At 52.2% G+C, this 21013-nt stretch overlaps 2 protein-coding genes across 4 annotated transcripts; one reads left to right on the top strand and one right to left on the bottom strand.

Moving 5' to 3' along the window:
- Positions 1-1037: 1037 nt before the first annotated feature.
- PAIP2 (poly(A) binding protein interacting protein 2) lies at positions 1038-11032 on the top strand. Of its 2 annotated transcripts, none has more exons than XM_067305044.1 (4): positions 1038-1118; positions 5841-6000; positions 8472-8651; positions 9959-11032. In XM_067305044.1, the coding sequence occupies exons 2-4, from the start codon at positions 5863-5865 to the stop codon at positions 10013-10015; spliced, it is 375 nt and encodes a 124-aa protein (XP_067161145.1). In that variant the 5' UTR covers positions 1038-1118; positions 5841-5862; the 3' UTR covers positions 10016-11032. The 2 variants fall into 2 exon arrangements, with proteins under 2 accessions (XP_067161145.1, XP_013802370.1); XM_013946916.2 differs by lacking the exon at positions 1038-1118 and adding an exon at positions 4856-5069.
- On the bottom strand, positions 8658-20624 carry SLC23A1 (solute carrier family 23 member 1). 2 transcript variants are annotated; one of them, XR_010885659.1, is made up of 16 exons: positions 20523-20624; positions 19730-19807; positions 19531-19641; positions 19271-19428; positions 19106-19194; positions 18950-19017; positions 18651-18832; positions 17877-17997; positions 17558-17714; positions 17208-17355; positions 16804-16909; positions 16121-16250; positions 15201-15344; positions 14368-14463; positions 11477-13678; positions 8658-8779 (listed from the first exon to the last, which is right to left on the bottom strand). XR_010885659.1 is itself a non-coding variant. In XM_067305042.1 (15 exons), exons 1-15 carry the CDS (start codon positions 20556-20558, stop codon positions 13431-13433), a joined length of 1872 nt encoding a protein of 623 aa, XP_067161143.1. In that variant the 5' UTR covers positions 20559-20624; the 3' UTR covers positions 11118-13430. The 2 variants fall into 2 exon arrangements, 1 of the variants encoding a protein (XP_067161143.1); XM_067305042.1 differs by lacking the exon at positions 8658-8779 and having other exon boundaries at positions 11118-13678.
- Between the last annotated feature and the right edge of the window lie 389 nt (positions 20625-21013).

Genomic DNA, 21013 nt, shown 5'->3' on the forward strand with positions numbered 1-21013 from the left:
GCCTTGCCTGGGCGATTAAACTTGAGACAGGAGGCAGCCAGCCAAATTCTGCTCTAGCAAAACTGCAGCGATAGGAAAGGCGATCCTGCAGCCTCTGAGGCGTGAGGATCCCGCGACCAGCCGCGATTTCACACGGTCTCGGGCACTGAGCGCACACCTGGAGCCCGGGCAGAGGCAGCCCAGCTCGCGTGAGCTGCGCCCTGCCGCTGCTGGCTGCGCGTGCAAGGCTGCCTCCGGCGGAGGGTCGGCTTCGTAATGCTCCGCTTGTAGCGTAGGCCGAAACATGGAGAAAAGCATTCCTGCCTGGCACGGTGCCCTGGGATGGAAGATTCCTTAGGCACAAGGTGCTTTTGCGCACGCTTCTCTGGGAATGTTTCTGCTCCAAAATTTATTTTAGAAAAACAGGTCCACGAGGATCATTAAAGATCAAGGCAGAGTCTCTATAGTAGAAATAAATTTTAGATGGAAGTCCTGACTTTGTATTTTATTATACCTTAGCAGTGCAAGGTTCGTGCAAAGCCGGTGTGCGGGCAAGCTGACAACGGCAGCTGTTCAGGCCAAGCCTGTAGCGGCCGCCTGCCTTCGGGACCGTGTGCGGCAGCCGGGCCTGCACCGCGCGTCGCCTCCATCCCAGCCTGGCGCTACAAGATGGAGGCTTGCCGTCCTCCTCTGGGACTACGAGCCCCGGCATGCCCCACGCCAACGCGCAAAATGGCAGGTCGCGCCGCCGGCCGCTCCCCAGGAACTACGAGGTCCGGCATGCAGCGCGGCCCTGCCTTCGCGACCAGCCCGGAATTCCCAAGATGGCGGCACCGCTCGCCACGGACTACAGCTCCCGGCGTGCAGTGCGCCACCTCCCGGCCCGCCCCAGGCTGGAGGCTGGGCGCTCCGCACGCTCTGCTGGCCGGCTTCTCTCCTCCGTCTGGTTCCGGGGGAGCAGGGGGCGGGGCTTGTGCGGTCACACAGGTAGCGGAAGTGACTTCACGTCCGGCCGGGCTGTTGTGTTTGGACAGGGAGCGGGGTGGAGGGAGCGGAGCCCGAGCGAGAGCGGCGACGAGGCGGCGGCAGAGCAGCTCGGAGCCGGCGTGCGCACCCGCGGCCCTTCGCTCTCCGCGCAGGTAGGCCCGAGCGGCGGCGGGGCGCGCTGGGGGCCGGGCGGCGGCGCGGGGCGGCCCCTCCTCGGCGGCAGCGGCGGCGAGGGGCGGGCGGCGCCGCGGCGCGGCGGGGGCGGCCCCGCTCGGCGACGGGCCGCGCGCCTGGGCCGCCCCGCGCGCCCGCCTCCATTGTCTCCAGTCTCCATCCGGGTCCTCGGGGGGGGGGGGGCTGGCAGCCGCGGGGGCCGACGGGATAGCACCCCCCGCCGCGGCGCGGGGGCGGGCGCTGCTGGCGAACAAAGCGGGGGGGCGGCCCCGGCCCCGGGCCTGGCCCCGCCGCCGCCGCCGCCACCGGCCCCGGTGCTCCCCCGCCGGGGCTCGCCGCTGCGGGCGCCCTGGGGCGCGACGGGCCACGCTCGGCGCGGCCGAGCCGTGAGCTGCGCGGGGAGGGCGCCCGGGCCTGCGGCGGCGGCGCTGGGGGAGCGCCCTGCGCCCGCGGGGTGCCCGCGACAGCCCTCCGCCCGCCCCACCCGCTCGTGGAGGTGCTATCCGCGCAAAGGCGGCTGGCGAGCTCAGCGTACCCCCACGCCAAAAAGCAGGTTTTCCCTGTTCCAGCTTAGGCGGGGAGATGCCATTAATGCCGTTGCTCAACGGTATCTGGCAGCGTAGGCACTGGGAGCGGCGCTCGGCGTTTTGGGAAGTGAACTTTCTCCACCTGCAAGAGATTTCCTTAATTGAGTCGATTGGCCAGTTCTCCGCAGAGCTCTTCGTCCCTGCGACAGCTGTGCTGTTCACGGCCAGCTTGGTTTTGGTCTTAGTACTAGCGTACTGTGAAATGAATGGACTTAAGTGCAGAGCTTTCAAGTGTGTGTTTGTATGAGGTGGTGTTGGCATCCTTCATGAAGTTGATTAAGAAGCCTATTAAACACAGTATAATCAGTTTGCTTGATAACTGCCTGTTGCTAATCTAATTAGATAACGAGAAACTTGGCCAGCACTCCTGAGTCAGAAGAATATTCACCACTGAATAAACAAATAACACTTATCTTCTGCAGAAGTATAAAGTATTCCCTACTCTACTAATACATCTTTTTTTAAAACTTCATCTGCTACTAAAACCTGAATGTGCTGCTTGCTGTTCTGCATTGCTTTTGGATGCTTGTGGGGAATTTCTTGTTTTTTTTTCTTTTTAAGGGCATGGAGACCTAGGTTTTGCCGAATGGAGTTAGACCGATTGACCTTACCTTCTAAAGGAGGTGTTAATCATCCTCTTCTGTGGTTGGCATTTAAACACCAAGTGTTCAATCACAAAGCTTTGTGTATTAATGGTGGTTGGTCTAGATCTTTTCATTGCTATAAACACAGCAAAATTCAGAAAAGCAGATTAACAGACCTTAACGATGTTCTGGAGTAATAGGTTCCTGCCTTTATTTTGTGCAGAGAGCAGTTTTCCTTTAGTTCATTCACTAAAAGTGCTGTTGCTATGGGTGTGGGACACTTAGTTTCTGACTCCTTTCCTAAGATAAATCCTGTTTTTTTTTTTCAGTCTTTCATTATACACTCTTTTTTTTTTTCCCTGCTCTCTCCCTTCATGCCTCATTCTCCCCCTCCCCCCCCCCCTTGAATTCTGGAATAATTTGAGACTGAGTGAGCACCAAATGCCAGGTCAGTGTTCAGAAGGAGGATATTGTTATGGTAGTATATTTTCTCCATATCCTCTCTTTGCCAGCACTGCTAATGTTATATTGCTTGTTTTACTGTAAGGAACCTTGAGGCTGTCTACTCTCCACCTAGTCACAGACTGAAAATTGATTATTTTTATTCTTGATCATCGTGTTGCCTTTCACTGTGTTTTATTTTCCGCAGCAACCTTCGTTTGGGATTGTGACTTGTTGCAAGACTAAACTGGCCTTTGGCTCTCCGTCTTTAGAATTGCCTGTAGCTCATCACTAAAAGGACTGTATCAAATGCTGGTGAAACAGCTGAGACTAATTTTGTTCTCACAAATGAGCATAGAAGGCCAACTGATTTGTACCTTGAAATGGTGAAATGAAAAGTTCCATATGCAGTGTATTTTATTATGAGTTGCAGAAAATCAAATTACAAGGAGTGCTGTGACTAATGCGCTGGCCTGGGGCTTGCTTACTATTAATGCAGAATAAATGTTTGTTTACACATTGTCCTATAGAAAACATTAGCAGGCTTAGGGTTTCATCAGATATCTTTCTGGTGGCATAACATATATTCAGGTTAAAGCCTCATATCTTTCTCAAAAATAACCATCAACATCGTTCTTGAGCAGTAATGGAAAAACTTGTTTCAGTCAGAAAGTGAAATACTGCACTTCCCCTCCCTTCCTTATAAATCAAATAGGTTGTGTTCTGTTTTAATGTCTAGGAATTTGGAGAACTAGCCCATGATTCAACAAATCAGCCTTTTAAGCTTTTACAAAAACAAGGCTTTGTCACCCTTTTGGAATTGTCTGGGTGCAGTGTTCTTTGTACAGACCTTCCCTGCAGCTGGGCCTGAGTACTTTGCTCTGTTAATGCAAAGTTGATCACCTGTGGTGTAAATTGTTGATGTGCAGAGAGCCCTGTGGAATATTAATATCAATATTCCCTCCACAAAAGAAAACGTGAAAACACTTGCCAGTAAAAGAAGAAATTAATTAGGCATTTTAGACTTTGATGTCTTTTTCATTTAGGCCTGTTATCTGCAGTTGTTTAAAACAGTTTCATGCTTGAACTGGGGTGTTAAATGCAATGTCTCTTCCTGTTTTATGTTAAATGATGTCTGTACTCCTTTGCAAGCTTGTTTTGAAAGAACATCAAAAATAACCTGTTTTCTGTTGCTAGAGTTGTCTAGTTTCTGGTCTCATTTGTGGTATTTCCTAGGGAGTTAAACTGATTTCCGTACTTGGCTTTGCCTTTGATTAAAAACCTTAAATAGAATAAACCAGGAAAGTTCCTTTTTTTCTTCCCTCTGCTTTTCTTAACTGATCATTTGGATGTAGCAGGTCTTTGACTTGGTGTTATCAAGGACAAGGTATTGAGCCAAAACTTAAATTCATCCTATAGCTAATAGGATCAATCGGAATATGAAGAGAAAACATGAGCTGCCGTGCATTAAGCTCTGGTATTGTAGTAACAATGGAGGCTGTATTTTGATATCCTCTTCTACTGCATTTGGACATGCCGAGTAATAGCTAAAAAGTTGACTGGGTGATGAAACAAAAATATTTTTGCTTACTGCTGCATTATCTCATTGCAAATTTTTAGCAGTCTTCGGTCCTAAATTTGAAATTGCTGTCAGTTGCAAATGAGTAATGTTACAGAACAAACTTGACCTCATGAATACAGGTCGCAGGAGAAGTTGGGCTGCTGGAAGTTGGCACAGCCTCCCCCCCTCCCCTCCCACTTAGAATATACCAAAAGATATGAGAAATGTTTGAGTTTGTTGGGCTTCTTTGTTTTTTGGGCTTTTTGGATATCGTTGCCTCACATCTTGCTTACTCTGGTCAAAATATTCAGCATCTCCAATATTAGTGTCTGTACTTAAACATGGTGTGGGAGGGAAAAAAACAGGGCTATCTCACTTGGATCACAACACAAAGGGGATTTTTTATTTTTATACATGTGTGTATGTTTATATACATATATGTATATATACACATGTATGCACTTGTGTGTATGTACATATATATAATATATATAAAAAAAACTTGGATATGAAGAGGCTTGGGTATCTGAACTTGTATTGCTTACCAGCCTTATGGAAAGGCTTCAATATCGTCGTTCTGACAAAGATTCAGACTGCAATTGAGACTTGTCCTGGTTTGTTTTAGCTGTGGTTAGGTGGAACTCTACCTTCGTTCCTCGAGTTCAGGACGTTGTGATATCATGTACTGTGGACACGCAGAAAAGTTGAGCGCTCTCCAGATGTGACTCAATCCACATTAATGAAGTGGGATGAGAGGCAAGCATGTACTGTCTTCTGGTTCATTCTGATGTTGTCTTTATCTGAAATGTCTCAATCGGGGGCTTTTGCTAATGGACTAGCTACAAAACCTGTAATGCCAAATTGCCTCTCTGAAGAATTGGTGCATCATAGCTTCTGCCTCTGAGGGCTTGCAGGATTTCTGAGCAATGAAATGTCCGTGCAAGTTGGTTCATGCAATCACATGTAAGCTCTTGCAACTGGACTTGGGTAGTCTAAAAGTTGCACTGAAGTTTTTCCCAATCATGTATTTCCTTGGAAATTCCCCCGAAGTGTTGCATGCTGTCTCTGTAACAGTATGGACACTGGGCAGTTTATTTCCAGGGAAGCTTGCTAAAACGCAGGTGAGAGTTTTAAATGTATTTTGAAAAGCAAATTTTCCTTTGTTCCCTGAATGTTGCCTCAGATACTCTCCTCCTATTGGCAAGTATGCATCCTTTCTATTTTTTCTGCCACTTTTCATCAGCCTTGGTGCTTGGCTCTTGCTGATTTGGTGAGGTTTAATTTGGGGAAGTCGCTCTAATCTGTACACAATAAAAACCGAGCTTATGATGTTCTTCCACTTGTTATGATGGTTGGCTTATTAGCAGAACTCAATTTCGTGTGGTTTTTACTCACTCTGCTACTGCCATGTCAAGGCTACCTGGAGCCCTGAAATACAGGTGCAGCTTTCCCTTGGGCGGCGTCTGTGCAGAAGCAGGGTGATGAGTGAATCTGCACATCTTTAATTACTGCATTTCTTAATTGTAGACGTCAAAACAAAGACGCAGCCATGAAGGATCCAAGTCGCAGCAGTACTAGCCCAAGCATCATCAATGAAGATGTGATTATAAATGGTCATTCTCATGAAGATGACAATCCCTTTGCGGAGTACATGTGGATGGAAAACGAAGAGGAATTTAACAGGCAGGCAAGTTGTTTCCCTGTGTAGATGTGTTGTGATGTGCCTTGCTATTTTCTAGCTTAAGGGAGAGGTGCTGCGGCCTAACAACCAGTGTACAGGACTGGGAATCCTTTAGAGCCAGGGTTTCTAGGTAGGCTTGCTAGAATGATTCTGGGGGACGGATATAGTTTCTCTAACAATAAATATTTGTTTTCTATGAAATTGTTGGAAAATATAGGAAGTGCAGAATGTTTTCATGCATCCATTAATTCCATACTTCTTCAGGATGGAGGAAAAAAAATATAGTCGACAGGCTTAACATGTGGCATGTTGGAAAGCACTGATCTTGCTAGGGCACTGAGCTGTTATGATTTTTAGCTTGGGCAAGCGTGCCAGGTGTGGTCGTTTCAAATTGGATAAGTTCAGGTGCAAATGTGCCTTATCAACAGGGCTGTTAGTAAGGGAGTTGGTGGACATAGTTGTTGAGTGACAGTTCTGTTTGGGTTGCTTAATACTTTAAAGCTGGTCCTTGCAACCTCATTGGAAGGAAGCTTTGATTTCATCTTCCCCCTTCTATCTGGATGCAGTTTTCCCTCCAGCGGAGGTTGGGGAGAGCCCCCTCTTTCCATTCCCCTTTTCATAATAATCATTGCTTCATCTTGTTGCTCAGATTGCTGCTTTCTCTGTACTGCAAAAGCGTGGCAGTGCTGAAGGCTCAGAAGTGTAAGCTTATGAAATGTAAGTCTCCTGCTCTCTCTTTAGAGCTCTTTATTGGGTGCAAGTAGGTACAAAGCTAGTTTCAAATTCAGGTTGCTCGCACAATCTATGTTCTCTTGTGCATACGCCAGGATGGTCTCAACGTTGTTTCCTGTTTGGTGGGTTTCTTCCTCCTCAGGGACTCGACTCTAGTTAGCATACAGGATGTGCAGTGCTTGGGGTATGAGCTGAGTTGTGCAGTGAATTAACTATTTATCAGATACAGACTCCATTTTAAGAGAACAGGGATGGGAGCCTGAGAGGAGAACGCTTTTATTCAGGCAGGCAAATACCGTGTGAGATCCTGTTCCCTTGCCCCTGTAGGCACATCTCTCTGTGAAGCTGAACGAGTCAAAACTTCGGCTGGGAATACAAACTGTGGCAATATTAATTTCAAGCCATTTGGGTAATTAAACTTTACTTAGGACTCTTGGAACCTCCATTGGAGGCACCTGTAGGTGTGCAGCAATGTAACAAAACACCTGGAGTTGGGCAACAGCTGTTGTAATATTAACTTGTGACTGTGCCCACGGTTTCCTTTACCCCCACACAGGAAGGAGACGGTGCCTCAAAAGAAGGATTGGAAACTGGAGCACTAATCTGCCTGTGCTGGGGTGCTTTGCACTGGGTTTTCTGAAGAAATTAGTAAGTCACTGCTTCATGCAGGGCTTGAATTGTCTGGACAGTCACTTAAAGCGTATGGTAACGAGTCCCTGTCCCCCAAGAGCTGCGTACTGTGTATCTTAAGTACTAAGGGAGCTGGTGAGTGCGCTTGCCGCAAGGATAGGGGGCCTAGATTTTATGGGAATCCTGAACTCTGATGCTAACTTTTTTGACTTTTTCTGGTGTGTAACTATTTCCATCTCAGGATCTAGTGCATGTTTGATTTTCAGGGTGAAGGATAGATGGGAAAACTTGCTGAAGCTTCCATTAAATGCACTTAATCTGTTCTGATCTTTTTTTTTTTCCCCCCTCCTCCCTTATGTCTGGCAAATCATTCATGTCATCATCTGTTTCCATGCTTTCCACTCTAAGTACTGTGACGCAGGACACAGAAAACCTGTCAGGATCAACTCCTTCAAAACTTGTTTACTGAACAACCAAGCAAAACTTTCCTTTAATCTATGTTCCTCAATGCATGTCAGTTCTGCGTCAGCTGATTTGTACTGCAGGTCAGTGGTCTTAATGACTGCTGTGATTGTGTGGAGTTTCTTACGAGAACTACGTTGTGTGAAAATGTAATCTGTGGCCTAGGAGATGCTTGTTATTCCCTGCTCCACGTGACAGGCAGTAATTTTTTAAGTCTTATGGGGCATTTTTCTATTGAGTGTACATGTTGCACGGCTGCACACATCATCCCTGGTTCCCTTCCTCGTACTTTACCTAGGTTAAATGGTGGGTTCGGTCCAGACTAGGTGGCACAGCTGAGATTTTGACTTAGAACCTATGTTCTCCTTCTCCTTGAGCTGGTAACAAGTTCTCTGCTGTAAGCATGTGGACCAGACAGCTAGGACTGATGGGTTGTCCTGCCATTCTCATCTTACCGCAACCTGAGTTCCTGGGACAATGCGCTTTTCCGTGCGAAAGAATCAAAGCTGCTTGCCTTCCTACAGCAGAAATAGGGTGTTCTGCCAGAAGTCCTAGTGCAAGTGCTAGAAAGATGGTCAGCTGGGTGCACAAACCTGAAATAAAGGCCCAACCTCTCAATAGCTTTGATAAAGCCATTTCTTCTCATTGTGTAGATTGAAGAGGAATTGTGGGAAGAAGAATTTATTGAGCGCTGTTTCCAAGAGATGCTGGAAGAAGAGGAGGAGCACGAATGGTTTATTCCAGCCCGTGATCTCCCACAAACAATGGATCAAATCCAGGACCAGTTCAATGACCTTGTTATCAGTGACAGCTCATCACTGGAGGATCTGGTGGTAAATTCAGTTTCTCACCATATTTCTAAAACTTGACAGCTCTCCTTGTGCAAGGCTGGTTTCTGCTTCTGGTAGTGGCAGTAGAAAATCCTTTGTAGGTAGGCCAGCGACTCTCACACCGTGCATAGCTATGGTGGAGGGGGAAATACGGAACAGTTGGGTAAGGTCTGTTTCCTCAGATGACATGACCAGTTCGGTGGTTTTGTTCATAACTGCATGGTGCCTTTCCTAGGCCATGGCATAAATTCACGTGTGTTTGGGTGCGTGTGCTATATTATGAATGAAGGGCAAAGAGCGAATCGTGCTGACTTCATGAAGTGCAATTCAGTGGCAGGACTGCAAAACTTTAATCCAGCAACTTTCAACGCTTACACGTACTGGGTAGGTGCAAGTCATGTTCTAAGATCCGATTTGGATTGTGTGAACTACAGCAGATCTTTTTGTAGAAATTCTAGGAAGAGGAAACCAGCTAAACTGTGATTGTTATTTCCCTGGTTCTTGTGTACGGCTTCTCAGTCCAGAGCTCGACTAAAAGGAAAGGGCAGTCTGTACGTTTTTGCTTAACAGAATATGTAATGGAGTTATTGGTAGTACAAAACCCACACAGATAAGCCACATAATTCTGTAAAAATTCAGATGCAGAACTCTATATTTTCCAAGCTTAAGGAGATGAAGGCAGCAGTTTCTAACCCAGCTAAGAACATATAAGCCTAATCCTCCTTTTCGTTCCTAACAATAAATAGCTCATTCTGGAGATGCTGGTTGCCCACCTGTATCTGCTACCAAAATAACTGCAGAAGACTGTAGAGCAGCTGCTTGCCAGCTGGGTGGAAAGGGCACTCGCGGGCATAGGAGGATTTAACATGAGAGCATTGTATTTGTTTTAATTGCCAGAAGTGGCTTAACTTCCTTGAACGAATCTCTTCTTGCTCAAATAAGCAAGATCTAAAAACCTTGTGACACACTTAACAGTTCAACCTCAGGAAAGGCCTTCAGCAATAATCAGAGTTGCTGTGTTTGATGTGTATATCCGTGTTCTTGTTTCTTATTCACTGAGCCCTCATCAGATTGAAACCTCCAGGTGGTGCTAATGAAGGATGAATAGTGCAGTTAGTAGCATAGAGTGGGCTTTTTGATGAGTATAGAGACAGTACATGTAAAACCCTGTTATATGCCTCAATGTTATTCTAAATCTGTAAAAAACAAAAAATTTTGTTTTACTGGTGGTGTCCACCTAGAATTGTATTCAGCTTAAAAGTGGAAGATGAAAATGATTCAACTAGACTTCTGTTTTTTCCCTTCCTTAGGTCAAGAGTAATCTGAATCCAAACGCAAAGGAGTTTGTTCCTGGGGTGAAGTACTAAATATTTGAGTAGACTGGGCCCTCTTTTGGTGGATGTAGCACAATTTCCACACTGTGAAGCCAGTATTAGAAGATTTAATTGTAAAAGCTCTCTTCTTGTCACTGTGTTACACTTATGCATTGCCAAAGTTTTGTTAGTCTTGCATGCTCAATAAAAGTGCTGAGACTGTTATTAAGTAAATCTGTCAAAAGTTTAATGGAAACATAATTGGACCCTGGCTCTTTGCAAAGGAGACAGTGAGGTAAGAAGCACCAGTCAAGTTGAGACAAAGTACCACATATAAAAACTTCCGCAGACTCTGTCTTTTTAATAGGACTTGGAATTTGCTAAGGATGGTCTGTTTTTAGCTAAAGATGTGTTAACTGGTGCTGCTTTGCACCTGATAATGCCTTAACTTTAAAATGAAAGCAAGGTTATCTGATTGTTATGCAAATTAGCTAACTTTCCTTTGAAATATCAGTATTGTTACTAATGTTAATTTTTCCCCTTAAAAAAACTTCATGCTGCTTAAAAGCAGCATGAGCTTTAACGGAAGTCTTACAGACCTGTACAGAGTCCTAGATCTCAGCTACTGAACTAACATCCAAGTGATTGGAAGGAAGAAATTTCCTATATTTACAGTATGTTATCATGTTAGAAATGTTTCACTTCCTAATTACATTAAAGGAGATGTGAGTTTCATCACAATTTCTTCCAAGAACCCAGATACATAGCACTGTCTATGTAACTTTTAGCATACAACTTTAATATAGCTGGATTTAACCAAGAAAACCCTAGCATTAGTGATTTGAGTGGTGCTTTTCCCTTGCTTTGTTTAATCATCACTACACAATAGTCTACAGCACAACAACTTTTTTCTTTTAATAAAGCTAGAACAGTTTTGGCTTCTTAAACTTCATATTTGGGTAGGTTAAGCTGCCATACGTGTTCAGTGTGAATAGTGTTTAAGTTGAAAATATTGTAAAAAAATTATATTTTTTCAAAAATATTTAAAAAAATAAATAATAGTAGAACTGACTTGTGACCGTCTCATGAATATGCATCTTTACATGGTAACCCTCATTTGGCAACACGAGATAAGGGGTAACGTTAACACTTCATGTCAGATATGGTGCCTGTAGTACTGCTTGTAACAAGCTCATCCGAAATAGCGGTCTGAGGTTGGGCTCTTGACTACTCCTTTTTCCTCCTATGAAGCCTTACTGCTTTATGTGTTTCCCTGAGCCTGTTTTGCTGAAATGTTCCTTCTCACTGCTGCTAATGCTAGTTCAGCTCCACTGCTCCTGGCAGCACGGGAAGTCCTAGTTAACAGCTGATGGCACTATATAAAGCCCACAGCCTGCAACGTGCTTTCAGGGGCTTTGGCACGGTAGCTCTTGGAGCTGGGGCACTCTGAATGACTGTTCTTGCCTGCGTAAACTTGACAGAGCTGCAGGGAGATGTGTCCAACATGCAACTTACCCACATTCAATGGCCCCCAGCAGTCCCTAGATGCAAGTTCGATCTGCTCCTCCTTCATAGTTTTGCCGCGCCTCACTGTTAGTGTGTTCTGTTTAGCTCTGGGTAAACCAAATGGAAACACTTCAGAAACGACGTGGTGCTGTAGTACAGGAAGACTGAGATGATGCCTTTACGCAGATGGTAGTCTGCAACGTACTGCTTTGTTTTGGCAGTCTTCTTTGGAATGGAAACCTCTAGGTCTTCCTAGAAGCAGCCAAACTATTCTGGTGTTTCTGCTGGCTTTGATGTAGTTTAAACGCAAGCACCTTGAGACTGGAGATCAGGAAATGACATACTACCATGTTACAGCTTATTCTTAGCTGGAGGGGGAGTCTTACCAGGGGTTCCCCTGTCCTGCTGCCATCAGTTCTTGCAGCCTTGGCCCTTGCAGTGAACTTCCTCTTGGGGTTTTTGGCCCAGATGCGATTAACTTGGGATGACTGGCAACTAAATACCTTAGCTAGGAGACGGCTCGTTGTGAAACAGCCGAACTTCTCTCACTTTTCTCCTGTGCTAATCTAGCTAACCATATAATATGGAGAGGTTTATTAAAGAGGTGAACTTACTGAGAGCGATGGTGATGCCTACAAAGAACTCCTGCGTAGGTCACAAATAAGATGTTAAATAGGAAGGTGCCTTTCTTCCGCAGTCTACTTAATGAGGTGTTTTGCATGATCCCTTGCTAGGTATCTGTGCCTGTACCGGAATCAGTGCAGTAAAACCAGAGCAGTGAGCACTTTGCTTTTTAGGGGTTCCTAGGTATGACTTGTTTCCTGCCTAGTGCTTGCAGACTAGGACAGGGTAATACAGTGCTTGTTTCAGCTTTGGGGTTTGTTGCTAACCCCCACACATCAGAGCCACTGCAGAAAATGGGCTTGATTCTGTTAGCCCTTGTGTTGAGGCCATCAGCTGTCTTGTGCACGCTACTGAAAACTGTCCAGCTGCTCAAGTCATGAGGCAGCGCTTAACTGGAACAGCTGGGGATCAAGCCAACTTTCTGGCATCCTCAGCAGCAGAACTGGTTTGCCAGAAGCTCTTGCTTTCCACCTCAGTCTCTGGATCAGAGTTCAGAGGGAAGCTCACTGAATAACAAGGGTCAGCTAGAACTGAACAAACTTCAGCTGTGTTGGGTGTCTGGTTTTTTGGCAGTCTAGAAGAGGATGTCTGCTGTGAGCTACTCTGTGCAGCGGTCCCCATCTGTAAGCTTCTGAAGCCTTCAGAAATGCAGAAGGGATGAGGAAATGATCCAGGAGAAACCAGTGAAAACAAATGTGGCAAATAGGCTTTTTTTTTAATGCATAATCTTAAAGTAGACAATACTAGTGCTCTATAGTGGTTGGTCTGAATACTGTGCTCTGCACAGAGCCAACTTAATCCACAGAGTAACCTTGCTGAAGTCAAGGGTATTGCATGAAAATTCTTGGCCCTGGGTGGCTATTCGTTATTCTGGCTGGTACTAGTGGCCTTGCAAGTTCTAGCTAGCTCTGACCATAGTTAATGAGCTTCGTCAAAGCTTTGACCAAATCTTAAACCAATTTAAGCTTGAGTTAGAAATTACACAGTGGGTGGCTTGTTCTGAAGCCGGTATCTGGGGAGCACTACTGTTTGTAGGAGTTCTCATTGTGGAGTTTGTGCTCTGTTTTAGCTTAAAAACAGGCTAACGATGTTCCTGAGAGGCAACTGAATGTCCCTAGCCTTGTTTTGGAGACAAGCAGAAGCAACCTTGGCTTTGGACTTGATGGGTTCTAGAAACCCTGCAGCAGTGCTGCTCTGATGTGACCTGGGGGGAGCCCTACCCTGGCCCCTCTCAGGAGTTTGGCTTGGCCTTTCTAACCTGGCCTTCCTTTAGCAATCTGTGGGAGAACTGAGATGCGAGTCTAGTGGCAGTCCAGCAGGAGTTCATCCTACCCTGTGTTCAGACCTTCGTGCATACGGAGAGGTTGTCTGTGTTGTCTTGTATGTTTTCAGTTGAATCACAATTTCTGTTTGTTCTTGAGTTAAATCCTCGGAAGACTGGGCAAATTGGCACGTACTTCAGCCACCAGATTCGTCTCACAACGTTCATCCCAAAAGGAAAATCGTAGCTTTTCAAGCTTGCCGTTGTTGTGCTGTCTGAGTGCGCTCCGGCCTTCCACTGAACCAGGCCCCGCTCCTCTTGTGTCCCTGCAAGGGGAGACAGAGCTTTGGCTGCACAGCACCGCTGCCAGTGCTGGGGCAGGACAGCAAAATAGGTTCTTGTGAAGTAATCAGCTCCTGGCTGCCCCTCAAGTCCCTTACAAAGGCACAACTGTGGGGACAGGATTTTCCCCTTCCAGAGCTGAATGCCGATGTGTTTGCAAGGCTGCATTTGATGAGCAGCCTCAACAACTAGTGTTTATAAATGCATCATCTTCCTTAAAAGAATAAAAAATTCTGTCGTGGCAGTGACCCAAACGACCTGTGGTAGTGACCTGCTAATGCTTGGCCATCTGCTGCGATTGCAAAGATCTCCGTTACTTGCTACAAACCCTAGTGCTGTTTCGCTTAGTGACCTCTGGTTGTCCCAGTGCAAGGGCTTAGAGCAGGGAACGATAGTTAGCAAAAATCTAGTTAGTGGGGATGCTCTCTGGAAACCCACCCTTACTTACACCTGCCGAAGCGTGGCTGTTAGGGTCTCTGGGGTAGGGCTTTGCTAACTCTGAAGGTACCTGCAGCCTCGCAATAGTCTCTTGCAGCATTTAAAACAAACAAAAGAGCTGGCTCCAAGTACTTTAGAAGGGAGGGGACCTGGATGCCAGCTGGTCTGGCAACAGCTGTTAGTGCACTATAAAACCCTCCTGTTTTGTCCCTATGGCTTGGGGGGGGGGGGTTACCTGGAATGGTGTTGTCCAGTATGAAAGCGATGGTCCCCCCAACAAACATCTCCGTTGTTAATAGCACCGTCAATATTTGGTCCAGTTCGGGGACACCTACAAGAGTTCAGACAGGTTGTTTACTGCAGAGCGTGGGAGGAGAAGGAGGAGGAGGAGGAGGAGGAGGCAGAGGCGGTGGCACTGTCTAAAAGGGAGAAAAGAGAAACAGGGCTTTGCAGAGAGGCCTGGCTGCTCCTGAGTGCTCGGCCTCATTGACACTGTTAGGGTCCTCACCAAGACATGTTCATGGTTAGTCCCAAGTCAATCAAATGATTTTTAAAGATGTCATCATCTACTTGCAAGAGCTTCCTTACCACTTGTATTAGATGAGTTTGCAGGCGCAATAATTCACTGTAAACCTTACCTTGTAGCTGTTGTCCCAATTTAACTCACATTCTGCTTTATAAATGTTCTTAAAAGTGTAGTTTACTGAGCATGGCCTTTGCTGAAGTGGCCAGGGCTGTTTAAGGCAGGCATCAAAGCAGGAGGAAGCCAACAGCTGCAAACGAAAACCATCTAACGAGGGCTTAGATCTAATATTGGCCATGGCAAGAGCTTTAAATCCCCATGGTGTTCCCATGGAAGCTGTGTGTTATTCCTAAAGTCATTCTATAGTAATTAAGATTTGCCTTATTAATCATTGCTTACCCAGGGTGCTCTCATAGTGCCTGAGAGATCTGTGCTCCTCTCTCGCTAAACATTATCGAACCAAGAATTTGGTAGAGGAGGTGATTCCTGCGGTGGCAACAGAAAGCGTAAAATACGTTCTGAGGCTTTTAGCGGAGGGGGTGTACCTGTGTTAATGGCGTTGGGGTGAGAATCCAAGTAGTTCGGCAGCGTCAGCCCAAAAAACATCGCAAATCCCAGAACAAAAAGGTTGCGGGAGGAGTTCATGTCAACGAACTGCAGGTTGGAAAGGCCAACAGCTGTGATCATGCCTGCAAGCAGAGGAAACGCAGTCGCGTAGCGGCCGCGTGAGGCAGGGCAGAGCAGGCCTCCCAGAGGAGGCCGATGCGGCTGCCTACTGATCCGTTGAGACCGGAGCCTGCCTCCGTCTCTGAGGTTGTGCCGAGTGCAACGAGGCTGCGGTTGGGCAGTTGTTGCAGAAACAGCTTATAGTCGTGGCCTGCTCCCCTCCACGGCTGTGTCACCGGCTCTCCGCTGGAGGTGAGCGTGCCGTGGTGGTTCTGGCAGCCAGACAAGCCAGTGCTCCTTGTCTGCTCCAGTACAAAGGCGGCAAAGTTCGTTCTGAGCCTGGCGGGCGCCCTGATCCCAGCTCAGGGTGCCGTCCCCTCTGCCTGCGGGTATTGCCTCGAGCCACGTGTGTGGTGCAGCAGCACGGCAACAAAAACCGGCTTCCGCTAATGAGAATGTCTCTGAAGTCAGGAGATAAACTTGAGCGGAGTGATACGTGTGGACCTACCTGCCCTTGCCTATCCCGAGGGGGAACAGCGGTTCTGCAGAGCAGTTTCAGTGACTGACGAGGGAAGGCAACAGCTCACCCTAAGACCCTCCCTGACAGTTTGAATGGGTGCCAGATGGCCAAATCTCAAATGCAGGTTTACATGTCTCAGGTTTGTTGTACGAGGCTGCTCCATCACTTACCAGTGTGGCCCAGCAGTGCCTGAATCCCAGGGGAAATGACCCGTCAGAGCACTGGGATTTAATGGTGGTTTGGGTTTGACGTACAAACAGGTACTTGTGGAGAGGTTACCAAATAACGTGCAGAACATCCCTCCGAGGATCGGGTCTGGGAGCGAGGCAAACAGAGCGGTGAACTTGCCGATGGTTCCTAAAACCAGCATGATCCCGGCTCCGTACTGTATCACTCTTCTGCTTCCCACCTGCACAGAAGAACCTGCAGTGAACTGAGGCGAGCTGGCTGCTGGCCATCCACACTTCATCACTGCAGCTGGCTCCTGCGGACCACTGATGATCCCTGGATTTCAAAGCACTCTGCGAAGAAAGGTCTTGTAGAAAGGCATCGGCTGGGGTCATGGTGCTCGGTGTTTGCTGCCCCTTTAGCGTGTGAGCGAGCATGCAGAGGGCTGTCGTATCGTGGCTTCTCTGACGTCCTTCAAATAGGAAGAGCCTGGCGCTCGGAGAGCAGGCAGCTCCTCTCTGGGCCGGCCGAGCCCCCATGCCGCTCTGGGTGAGAAAGGACCTAAACCCTCCTGACAACGTAAAGAGGAGCAGCAGCAACGGGCCAGCCCTAGGGAGGACTGCGTCTACCAAAGCAGACACGTGGGAAGGGGCTTACAGCCACAGCGCCCCGGTGCCGAGCGGGAAGCAGCCCCTGCCCTGGGGAGCTGAGCTCTGAGTGAGCGCCCTGCGGCAACCCCTCCTCCCTGGGGCGTCCCTGGGGGGACGCAGCGGCTGCCCGGGCCCCGGCGCTACCTTCGTGATGCCCAGGACGCCGATGTTGGGGCTGGAGGAGGTGGAGCCGTTGCCTGTTCCCAGCAGCCCAGCTATGATGCAGGAGATCCCTTCTGTGAAAATGCCCCTGGAAAACAGATCCAACAGGCGGGTCCATGCCGCTGTTTTGCCACGGCACAAGCAATGGCGACGGACGCGTTTGAGGGCTGGTGGGGAGGTGGCCAAGGACGCGGCTCTGGCCGAGCTCGTGGGTGGCTGCGCTTGCTGAGCGCCTCCAGCCAGGCTTGCTCGGGCACCGGCCAGGCCCTGACCATCCGGAGACGAGACCCAGGCGTCCTGCTCCCGGAGCGGTGCCCTGCCGCGGAGCAAAGCACCGTGTCCCCATCCCCGCGGGGAGCGCAGGCCGGAGGGGCGCTTGCCCGTACCTGTTAATGGCGTGCACAGGAGGGGCCGGCGCTCCCGCCAGCCGTGCGCAGGAGTAGTAATCCCCGATGGACTCGATGATGCCTGCCAGGGTGGCGCTGAACATGCCCAGCACGGCCGCGGCGGTCACCGTGGGCAGCCCCCACTGACCTGGCGGGGGAGCAGAGCCGTGAGCCGGGGGGCTCATGGTCGCCGCTGGGGTCCCCGTGTCCTAGAGCAGCTCCTGCTGCCGCGGGGACCCCCGTGGGCGCCCCCGAGCCCAGGCCGTGGGGACTCCCACACGGGGCTCGTTCCCGCGGCCGGGCAGGGCAGGGGTGGCGGGAGAGCGGGGCGCCCGCGGGCCGGCACTCACACGGGTAGGGGACGCGGAACCAGGGCGCCACGGACAGGATCTCCCCCCGCGCGTCCGTCCGCGCCTTGTAGCCGTACGCCTCGGGCTGGCTGGGGAAGACGTCGGCGCGCGTCAGCAGGTAGCAGAGCAGCCACACCACCATGATGGCCAGGATGATCTGCGGGGGGAGGCTGGGGCTGAGCGGCTCCGCGGTGGGCACCCTCACCGGCCGGCCCCGGGAGGCAGCCGGCATCGCTTGGTGCTGGGCCACCGCGTGCCGGGGCGCCGTGGGCACCGCCGAGCCATCGAGTCCCCGGCTGGGCCAGGCGACGTCCCCTACCGGGAACATCTTGAAGATCTGTACGCGGAGCAGCACGAAGCCCCTGCCCCAGCGGTAGCCGGGCAGGCGGAGGGTGATGTTTCGCAGGTACTGGGCAAACAGCACGATCAGAAAGATGGACCTGGGGAGAGAAGAGGTCCCTGAGGGCTGCCCGGCTGCCACCTCGGCGCGGAGCGGGTGCTGGTGGGATGCTTTTGCAGCGGGACCAGGATTGTGCCTAAATCTAGAGTCAAACTCAGGGAAGAGTTTCAGCAGGAAAAGCTGGGCCAAAACAAGGGGAATCTGTCCCCTTCCGTGCGCTGTTTATTTAAACAAGTCTCATTTGATGATCTCTGCCCAGTTTTCATCGCCAACTGCAGCGTTAGCGGAAGGAAAAAAGGGTTAAAAAAACGCCAGGAAAACAAAACCTGTTTGGAGCGGCTGGAAATGAAGTTGTTTGCGCCGGTTGCTGCAGCAGCACGAACGGACGTGCTCAAACATGCGCGCGCAAGACGCGGGGAAACGCGCCTGCCTCCCGCCGGGGCCGGGGCGCGGGGAGCCGTGGCACGGGCCGGCCCTCGCACCCGCCGCTCCGGGGCCCCGCGCGGCATGGACGGCAGCGCCTCTTCCCGCGCGGGGCCGGCTCCTCCTGATTTCCCGCGAGCTGCTTTTTCGCAGGGAGGTTGTGGTTTCTGTGCGCGCCGAGCGAGCGCCTCGCACCCCTTTGCCTGCTCGCGGCGGGGCCCCGCCAGCCCCGCGCCCGCCCGCCCGCCCGCCCGGGAGAGCCCCGCGTACAGCGCCGCGATGCCCCAGTGCGATCCTGCCCGCTCGCCGGCCGCCTGGAAGACCGAGAGCCCGATGAGCGACACCGTGGGGGTGACGGTGAGCGGCCCGATGTAGCTGAGCAGCGCCCCGGGGAGCCCCAGCAGCCCGATGGCCACCTCCACCAGGCTGGACACGATGATGGCCCCTTGGATCTGGCGTGCGGAGGGACAGAGAGAGACGGGGCGGTCAGGCGGCCGGGGCGCCCTGGTGCCGGGGGCGGCCCGGGCCCGATGGGGGCGGCAGCGGCGGCGGCGGCGGCGCGGCCCTACCTCTCTCATGCGCGGCTGCCAGATGTGGGAGGTGTTGAGCGGCAAGGCCCAGTTGCCGTAGATCTGCTCTGGGGACCAAGGCGGCGAGGTGAGCGCCCGGCCCCAACGCCACCGCCACGGCCCCCCGGCACCCGCGAGCCCGCCGGCTCAGCTCACCCTCCGGCGGGCACTTCCACTTCTCCAGGGCCAGGATGGATTTGGCGGGCACGAGGAAGGCCAGAGCGCTCGCCTGGAACAGGGGCAGCCTGGGGAGGCGAGAGGGGAAGCCACGCGCCCCCGGCCCCGGCCCCGGCCCCGCGCCGCCTCCTCGCCTGGCCCTACCTGATGCCCACGGTGGTCTGCACGAGCGTGGTGATGCCGACGCAGGTGAAGATGGTGCCGATGAGCTGGCTGACGGTGAACTGGTCCTTGCCCACGCACAGGCTCTCGGCCAGCAGGAAGGGCACGGCGATGGTGCCGCTGAAGCAGGTCAGGTAGTGCTGGGGATGGCGGGGCAGCTGAGCGGGGGCAGCGGGGATGGGGACGGGGACGGGGGTGCTGCTTTTGGGGACTGCCCGAGGCACCTCCCAGCCCGGCCTTACCTGGAAGCCGAGCAAAATGCAGAGGTACCAGGGGGGCACGTCCTCGATCTTGTAGATCATGTCGAAGCCCTTCTGCCCCGTCGCGGGGCGGCCGTCGGCCATCGCGGGGCCCTGGGCGCGCAGGGGCAGGGCTCAGCCCCGGGGACGGCGGCGGAGCTGCCCCCGGTTCCGGCCCCGCAGCGGGCAGCGCCGTACTCACCCTGGGCGCCGGCGGCAGCTCCTTCCCGCGGGGATGCTCACGGCTGGCCAGGGTGCCGGCGGGAGCCGTGTCGCCGTTCTGGTGCCGGGGGAGAGGCGGGAGCCTGAGCCGGTGTTGTGCCGGGCGCGCTATGGGAACGGGGCCGGGCTCTCCCGCGCTCGCCCTCCGCGGGCCCCGGTGACACCCGCGCCGCCGGCCCGGCCCCCTCGCTGGCGGCGGGGCTGTGGTGCCGGGCCACGTCTGGGCCCCTGCATGGTGACACCGGGGCGCTGGGGCCGTGGCGCCGAGCTGGACCGCCAGTCCCGTGGCAGGGAGGCTGTGCACGTGCCCCCGGCCCGCGCGGTGCCGCCGTCGCGGCTCGCTGCCAAACCCTGCGCCCCCGCGCGGCGCCCAGCCCGCCCCAGGACGCCCCGCGCAGCCGCAGCACGTGTGGCCGCGTGGCGCAGGCAGCCGGCCTGCTGCCGCCGCACGTGGGGACACAGCCCCAGTGCCGGCACCGGCCCACGGCAGCTCCCACGTCCCTGGAGGTGCCACCAGCCTCCAGCCCCGTGGCCCCGGTGGTGGCGCCTCCCTGGAGACACCTCACTACTTCTGGCCGCTTAATTCAGCAGTGCCTTTAATTTGGGGCTGATGCCCCGCTTTCTGCCCTCGGCTGCCTGCCTCCCTGCCCACCGCCTCCGCGGAGATGCCCTCCCGCCCCGTCCCGAGGCGCCTGGCGATGGGCAGGCGGATGTGGGCGAGGAGGAGCAGACGGGGACAGGGCTGGGGACGGGGACGGGCGCGCCGGGGTCACCTGGGGCTGCGGCAGGTCTCCCGAGCTGGTCCCCATCCTCCGGCAGAGCGGCCCGGGCCGGGGGATGTCGCCGAATGGCGGGTTTTATGGCCGCGTGGAGGACTTTAGTCAACGCCTCGGACATGGACCGCGATCTGGAGCGCGGCCATTGGCTGCCGGTTGTGAAAGAGGGCGAGCTCTGCCTCTCGGGAAGATCAGCTATTAACTCCTTTAATTAGGCCTGGCATCACCCGGGGGGCCGGAGCTCTCCAGCGCTTCGCAGCACATTCGTAAAACATTAGAGCGGCTGGTTAACACGGTGGTTACGGGATCGATGGGCCAGGGGTGCTCGTCTGCGGGTGGCCACGGTGGGGCCGCGGTGGCCAGTGCCGGGCGCGAGGGAGGCGAAGGGCCCGCGGCTCCTCTCCGGGCGCCGTCGCAGACCTGGCGGTGCCGTGCCGGGGCCGGGGAACGAGCCCATCCTCCCGGGCCTGGCTCCGGAGCGAGTGGGG

This window comes from Apteryx mantelli, chromosome 14, assembly GCF_036417845.1.
Source record: "Apteryx mantelli isolate bAptMan1 chromosome 14, bAptMan1.hap1, whole genome shotgun sequence".
NCBI classification, from domain to species: domain Eukaryota; kingdom Metazoa; phylum Chordata; class Aves; order Apterygiformes; family Apterygidae; genus Apteryx; species Apteryx mantelli.

Coding starts and splice junctions, on each gene's coding strand:
- PAIP2 (XM_013946916.2), top strand. Junction 6,001..8,471: donor AAGAGGAATTTAACAGGCAG/GCAAGTTGTTTC, acceptor CTCATTGTGTAG/ATTGAAGAGGAATTGTGGGA. Junction 8,652..9,958: donor CATCACTGGAGGATCTGGTG/GTAAATTCAGTT, acceptor TCCCTTCCTTAG/GTCAAGAGTAATCTGAATCC.
- SLC23A1 (XM_067305042.1), bottom strand. CDS start 20,558: ATGGGGACCAGCTCGGGAGACCTGCCGCAGCCCCAG. Junction 19,195..19,270: donor CAGACCACCGTGGGCATCAG/GTAGGGCCAGGC, acceptor TCGCCTCCCCAG/GCTGCCCCTGTTCCAGGCGA. Junction 18,833..18,949: donor GGCAGCCGCGCATGAGAGAG/GTAGGGCCGCGC, acceptor TCCGCACGCCAG/ATCCAAGGGGCCATCATCGT.